This window comes from Helianthus annuus, chromosome 8, assembly GCF_002127325.2.
Source record: "Helianthus annuus cultivar XRQ/B chromosome 8, HanXRQr2.0-SUNRISE, whole genome shotgun sequence".
Taxonomy (NCBI): Eukaryota; Viridiplantae; Streptophyta; class Magnoliopsida; order Asterales; family Asteraceae; genus Helianthus; species Helianthus annuus.
In genome coordinates, this window is record NC_035440.2 from 92,841,943 (window position 1) to 92,849,542 (window position 7,600).

The 7,600-nt window shown below is 37.8% G+C and overlaps 1 protein-coding gene across 2 annotated transcripts; it reads right to left on the reverse strand.

Moving 5' to 3' along the window:
- Window positions 1-1,615: 1,615 nt before the first annotated feature.
- LOC110873442 (F-box/LRR-repeat protein 12) lies at window positions 1,616-4,268 on the reverse strand. 2 transcript variants are annotated; one of them, XM_022122371.2, is made up of 3 exons: window positions 4,042-4,135; window positions 1,964-3,142; window positions 1,616-1,884 (listed from the first exon to the last, which is right to left on the reverse strand). In XM_022122371.2, the coding sequence occupies exons 2-3, from the start codon at window positions 2,964-2,966 to the stop codon at window positions 1,835-1,837; spliced, it is 1,053 nt and encodes a 350-aa protein (XP_021978063.1). In that variant the 5' UTR covers window positions 2,967-3,142; window positions 4,042-4,135; the 3' UTR covers window positions 1,616-1,834. The 2 variants fall into 2 exon arrangements, with proteins under 2 accessions (XP_021978063.1, XP_021978062.1); XM_022122370.2 differs by having other exon boundaries at window positions 1,616-3,142; window positions 4,042-4,268.
- Window positions 4,269-7,600: the final 3,332 nt, after the last annotated feature.

A 7,600-nucleotide genomic window follows, 5' to 3' on the forward strand; every position in this document is an offset into this window, starting at 1 on the left:
CATTTGTAAACCTTGCATTGTAACTGACTTTCATAGTATTAATACAGAGGTGTTAATCATTGAATCTCGTGTCCATATTATCACTGTTGTGTTCGATCTCGGTTTGCTATCTCGGTTGGATTCCGCACAACCTGGGTGGTTTGTATACAAGGATTAGGCGACTAGATCCTCCCCTAGCCGGACCTACAATTATTGATTCGGTAACGGGTAGCAACAGTTGCTTTGACGTCAATTATCATGTAGGGGAATCGCTATTCGATGTTTCAGGGCCTAATTAAAGTTGGAGGGTGAGTAGACTCGATGGTTTTCATGGACACAGTTTAGCTAAAAAAATAATTTTAACCGTTTATCTCTCTCCCATTATAAATTATATTAGTTATTTAGTATTTGTTGCTGGTTCATATATGACTCAGGACTGTCACCAAACATAATGATTAGCTTTTATATTGATGATTTTTTTTATCATTTAAGTTTGAATTATATTGGCACCTTGGGTTAGATTGCGCTCTCAAAAAGAGACTCTGTGACACCCGCTGCATCGCGCGGGCCAACCCACTAGTATATATTAATGTTAATCAATGAAAGAGGCAATGGTTTACAATTCTATCAATCAACAATAGATGAATAGTGTCAACGCTAAGACCATGGTAGTAACCAAGTTTCAAAAATTTAAGACTTGAACTTTGAATATCTAGAAAACTTTGGCAAGTTAGGCCAAAAGATTGTCAATCATAATCCGAATTTAATTTGTCCACAATAAAATACAAATAGTCACCAGGACGGTGAATAATACTAGGGTTGTGACTTTTGAAATCTCCATCCTTTTATATGTGAGTTCACAATACTATGATTCAAGAATTTAAGAGAGTACGTGAGAAACCTCAATACTTTTATAGAACACAAATCCCTTGGTTACGAGATGACAATAAATCATGACATGTGCGGCTATCAACGATTTAAAAGGTATTTGTGGCTGCTATACGACACAGATCCGATGTTGCCGCTATTACCGTTTGTCGCCGCTAATGGCATTGATCTTGTGTGCTACTCCTAAATTTGACCGTAACCTATTCCCTAAACAACAAAGCCTTGACTTCCATGTGCTAGGTGTCCCGTTGATAATCCATCTGCAATCATCCACCATTTTATTTAGTTTACCTTAATTCCAACTGTTTTTGTCGTGATCTGTCAGAGTTCTGTGATCCAGTCCGGGCAATCCAACTCTAAATATCCGTCCGTAGTGCTACTTTGTTTAGTAGTGAAAGTTATATAGGATCCTGAACCCGACCATATTGTCGCTCTGGATCTCATTTCACCTTGGTTTAACAATGTTAATAAACAATCAGAAAGAAAATATTAGTAAATGGTCCAAAACATAAATATAAAAATACTTGCCAAGCTAAATTGGTAATCTTACTGGTTGAGGATGGATTATGGATATTCATTGAGGCCACTTCTGCTAATCCAGAACTTTCAGGTGTTCTAATTATACCAGATCACAGTTATAAAAAAATAAGTTTTCTAATTCGAAATATTGATATTACATGCGTTTATCAAAATTAATGGGTATTAACTAAGTCACACCACAAATAAAGAAAACCAACATAGCACAACAAAACATTAATCACCCAGTTTCTTAATTGCTTGCATGTATATATCTTTAAGCTCATCCTTGTTAAAAAACCAAGTTTAGGAAAGCATAATACAATTTATGAAGTTTACAAATAAAGTAAGATAAAGATGTCTATCAAGTTATGTTTTTGACCCTCCTTCCGCAACACTTGATCGTTCTACAGGCTGAGTGTTTCAAATGTCCAACCGCCCGGGACAAATTTCAACAAAGAAGTTGGCGGATCTTTGATCTCAACATCTTCTCTTTGCATCCTAAAGAATTGGATCACAGATGGAGTGATTAGCGGGCAGAAATTTATGTATATCACAGATAGCTGTTTACAGCCATTACCGAGAGCTAGTAATCCTCGACCACAGAGCTTCAAACAACCGTTTACATGGATTCTCTCCAAACTTTGACAATACAATCCAATCGATTCCCAACCAGAGATGGTAATATTTTTACAAGATGCCAAGTTCCATTCTTGTAGAAACGGACATCCTTTTGAGATTCGTATGATAACATAATCCGTAACAAAACTACACCCCGACAAGTTAAGGGTTTTAAGATTTGCAGCAACTCCTGAACCGATGGCCGCAAGTCCATATTCCATTATGTGATAATTAAAAGCAATATTTAGATATTCGAGCCCCCCTCCACTCAAAACTTCAGTCAAATCCGTAGCAAGCATACAACAATTGGCTTCCAAAGAAGCCAAGGTGGAAGAACACCCTTTAAAGCCTATACCATTAATTTTGGAACAGCCTGTTATTCGGAGTTCTGTAAGTTGACGACAATTCTGGATTAGAGACTGAATACCAGAGTCAGTTATGTTCTCACACCAACCAAGACTCACTTTTTTCAAAGAGTTACATGATTTTGTTAAGATTTCTAATCCACTGTCTCCAATAGAACTAGAAGAAAGATTAATTACCGACAAAGATGGACAGCCAGAGGCAATAGAAGAAAATCCTACATTGGTGATTCGAGCACAAGAATCAAGATCAATAGAACGCAATTGAAGGCCATATTTTTGCAATAGAACTAAACCCGAATCAGTGACATCCTTACACCCAGTTAGGGACAATGACTCTAATTGCCTAAAACGGTTAAGCAATCTATGAATCATACAGGAATGGACTTCAATGTAGCCCCTACTGGAGTTTTTTAACCAACTTAAGTGTTGTAGGTCCAAAACCTTACAACTTGAATCATGAATATTAAGAAAACGATGACAAGTTAGGCCGAAAGATTCCCGATCAAGATTAGAGTCTAGTTTTTCGAAGATCAGATACAAATAATCATCTGGAAGGTTTGTAATACATGAGCGTTGTTTTCTAGAAACTACACCCATTTATATATTTCGCTGGTTGAATTTTGATTCTAGGATAAGCTGCAAGAACGATACCTCTTGGCCGTTGGATAAATGAAATTAGATCTATTATCAAGATATAGGCTAGCTTTTGTGATGAATGTTTGACATTTAGGACCTTTACTTGAAGATTCTAAACTGAAAAATATCGACGTGATCTGTTCCAACGAAAAAGAGAATGCATTAGTAAACAATTATTATAAGGTCACAATGATATTTGGAATATTCTGTGATCATAGAAATCAACACTCCAATATATAATGGCGCTAGAATAGAAACCCATCAGATTATACACATAGCATCATAGTTTCCCTTAATTCATCAGGTATACCATATCCAATATGCTCTGATCATGTATCTTAAATATGCTAATGTCCTATAGAATCTTACAAAATCAGCGCATTCACGAAAACTAAATGAATCTGATGGTTCCTTTTCCGGCGGTAAAAAGTCCATGTAAATATCAATTTATTTGCTCCTAATTAAAGTTTGATCGTTCTAAATGTTTTCTGTTACAGCACTTCAGCTTTGCTATATATGATTCAAACAGAAAAGGTTTCCATCATAATGAGATGTAAAATTAAGTGTCAATTCCTACAACTCTTTGAATCCTTATTGTAACTGTTGTTTTTCAAACTCCACTCTCTTTCATTTCAAGAAAAATATAAAACTAGAAAGCTATCCGTTTATTTGCAACCCCCAAGAAACAATTTCTAGAGCAAAACGAATGCAAGTTCACATTCCATTTTCAAAGAAACGATGAAGCAATTAAATATGTAGATTTCAGGAAACTCATTCGTATTATACCATATATCTCAACTTAAATGTAAGATCTAATTTTCATTAAACAAGCAGCTTGATAACAACGTATATTACACATAAAGCTACGTACAAACATTTCTATATTGCAGCACAGATCGATCCAAAAAAGAAAAAGAAACTAACCTTACTGAAATCAATCTAAAAACTATGGGTCATGATACGAAGATCAAGTGAAAAAAATGCAATAAACATGAACCGATCAATGGTGAAAGAGCCGGGTGATTCGAATAGATACCTTTTTGACACTTCAGCTTTGGAAAATCGGCCCAAGAAAGCTGCTTCCGTTTATTAGGGTTTGTAAGATTTGAGACAGGCGCCGAGATTTTTGAGAATAGAATATCAGGATCTGACAAACTGATGTGCGGTTGTGCACTTTTAAACCTAGGATTCAGGATATTATGTGGTAGGGTGTACGATAGGGATAGTAAGGTTGTGGAACATTCTAGAGAAAGCAAATCTCCTAAGGGGGTGTTTGGTGTTGCGTTTTCAAAATAAATTATGTGTTTTTTAAAATAGATTTTGCGTTTTGAAAAAACATGTATGTACATTCTTCTCTAAAACTACGTTTTGGAGGCAGATAATCACTTTTTCATCCAAACACTTTTTTAGATTATTTATGTTTTACAAACGCAATAATCAAATAATCACTTTTAAACGTAATCCCAAGCAGCCTCTACCTTAATTACCACCATGATATATCTGGGTCACAAAAGAATCCATGGGTGTCCTAAACATACACTCTTTGTTACTTGTCATACCCCAACCTCTAAAAATAACTTTAAAAGTTGCTAGGTTAACCACTTAACCCCCTACAAAAATCATTACTCTTAAAAGATAGGATAAATTACACGTTTTGTCCTTTAGCTTAACACTATATTCTGAGGGTGTCCTTTTCAACGAATTTTGACAGTTTTTTCCCTTTATAGGGAAAATCCTTACACGTTACGTCCTTTGTCCCTAACCTGTTAATAGTTCTTGTTAAATCTGATTACGTGAACCCCGTATAAGGGTATTGTTGTCTTTTAACATCATAATATGTTAATAAACGTTTTTTTATTATATAAAACCCATTCACCCCTTCCCACCACACTATTCTTTCTCTCTCTAAAAACCCAGACACCTCTCTCTCTCTAAAAAACCCACCGCTAGTCCACCCATTCCGGCCACCACAACAGCACAGCATTCCGGTCACCACAACAACACAGTCATTCCGGCCATGCCTGCTTCATCGCATATCGGAACAATGGTGTGGTTAGGGTTCAAAGTTTTATGCAAATCTGAACGGTAGTGGTGGAGTAGGTGTTTGGATGATAGTGGTGGTGGGGGTTGTGCAATGGTAGTAGCGGTTGGGTGTTTGTGGTGGATGGTGGATGTATCTGTGGTGGTGTTAGCGGCAATGACAAAGTTAGGGTTCTGATGGGGTTAGGGTTCCGACGAGGTGGGTGGTGGTGGTGGTTTCAGGTGTTTGTGGTGATTTATGGCAATGGTGGTGGTTTCATAGTTTTGTGGTTAAGTGATTACGGTGAAGGTGGTGGTGGTGATTACAGGTGGTTTGCGGTGATGGTGGTATTTTCAGGTGGTGTGGGGTGGCGGTGAGGGTTATGGTGATGGTGGCATTGTTTTAGATGGTTTGGGTGGTGGTGGTCGGCACGTGGACGGTGGTGGTGGAAGTTTCTAAGAGGGTAGTGGTGGGTTGATGGCAGGTTGGTGGTGGTGGTGGCAGGTGGGTTAATGGTGGATCTCGACAAATTCCGGGATGTTGTTGGAGGGTTTGATGCAAATTCAAGTGGGTTAATGGTAGAAGGCTTCATCATGTTGCCATGTTGCCGGAGGCGACGATCAGCGCCGGATCTCGATAAATTTTGAGATCTTGTTGGAGGGTTTAATGCAATGTATGTGGCCTTTTTATTAGATTTGTTTGTGTTGCTTCAACTTGAACCAATTCCATGTAATTTGATTTCAAATTGATCTGTAATTTGATTTGACTTGTGATTAATTTAGGAGGGTGTTTGGAGGTGGTGGAGAGAAGTTATTTACATATTTAGTCCTTTTAAGTGAAATGACAAAAATACCCTCACATGCAAGTAACATTATCAGATTTAACAAAAAAAATCCAATTGGGTTAGGGGTAAAGGACAAAACGTGTAACAAAATTCCCTATAAAGAGCAAAACCTTTCAAAATTCGTTGAAAAGTACACCGCCTGTAAAAGGGTATCAAGATAAAGGACAAAACGTGTAATGTTGATTCACTTGTGTCTGTACTTTGTCTGTATTCGGTCTTGTTATAAACGATGTCCTTGTTAGTCATGTAAGTTTGACCAAGTCAACTGTCCTCCTAGTGTGACTTGGCCAAACAGTTAGAAATATGGTTGTTCTTGGTCTAGCTCGAAGGATGCTCATCGAAGGATAATGTTGATCCTTCGATGAACTCGAAAGATGAACATTCGATGGATGATTCGATAGATCATCCTTCGAGGTTAATGCAGATCCTTCGAAGACTTTGTAATCGATAGATGATCCTTCGATCATCTATCAGATCCTTCGGACAAGACAACCTGGGCTGGGTATATATATACCCATGCAGTGTAGTGTGTTCACTGAGAAAGACAGACACTTAGATGCACACATAGAGAGTTGAGAGCATTCTGTCCGAAACACACACACACATAGTGAGAGTTTACAAAACTGATTTGTAAACATTGTGCTTGTAACCGGAACCTTCATACGTATTAATACAGTGGTGTTAATCGGTGAACCTTGTGTGTTTGTGTTTATACTTGTTTCATCTCGGTTTGCTTGCTAGCTTGGATTCCGCACTCGCTAGTGAGTTTGTATAACAAGGTTTAGGTTCGTCATCCTCCGAGAGGGACCTACAAGTGGTATCAGAGCCGTGGCTCTTTACCTTGTTTAAAACCGGGTTTGTTCAAGTTCTTGGTGTGTTTGGACACTTGGTTTAGCACCCGTTTTTGGAGTTTTTCTTGCATTTTTAAACTGAAAAACGTGTTCTAAACCTTTCGGGAGTGTTCAAGGTTGGGTTGGGTAACTTAAAATCTTGTTCTAAAAAGTTTGTTGTTTTCCGGCCAAACTTCCGGCTGAATTCCGGTACTGGTTTCTGGATAAGATATTTCCTTTTTGGGACATTTTTCAAAGTCAATTTTCAAAGTTGGTGAAAAGTTGTGTCTGCACATACCTTCTGCCGAAAGTTGTGCACCAACCCATCACCTTTCCCACCTACCCGTCAACCTTTTGTCAGTTGTGTCAGTGTGATCGAAGGATATCCTTCGAAGTCGAAAGACCATCTTTCGATCAAGGAAGGCTCGATAGATAATCATCTTTCGACCCATCCTTCGAAGTCAGAGATCTATCCTTCGATCCAGGGAATCTTTTCGAAAGATAGTTATTCGAAAGATAAGGATCTCTCAAATTGTGAATCTTTCGAAATAAGTGCTCGAAAGATAAGGATCTTTCAAACCGTGAATCCTTCGAGATAACTTCTCGAAAGATAAGGATCTGTCAATTGTGAATCTTTCGAAGTCTTTGCTCGAAACTCAACAGTGATCTTTCGAACATTGTTGATCCTTCGAACAAATCTTGATCTTTCGAACAAGGTTGTATCTTTCAATTCTTGTCTGTTTGAAGTTAACAGTTTGTGCTTGTGTAGATTTTCAATTAATATTTCACCAAAATGAGTTGTACAAGTCCTTGGGATTGGAGTTTGGACTCACAATCTAGTCAAGAACTAACTTCTGCTGCAGCTTGGGCAAAGAGTATGTTTCCACAGCCATCAATAAGT

Excerpts from the sequence above, each read along its gene's own strand:
- LOC110873442 (XM_022122370.2), bottom strand. The coding sequence starts at position 2,966 with ATGGGTGTAGTTTCTAGAAAACAACGCTCATGTATTACAAACCTTCCA.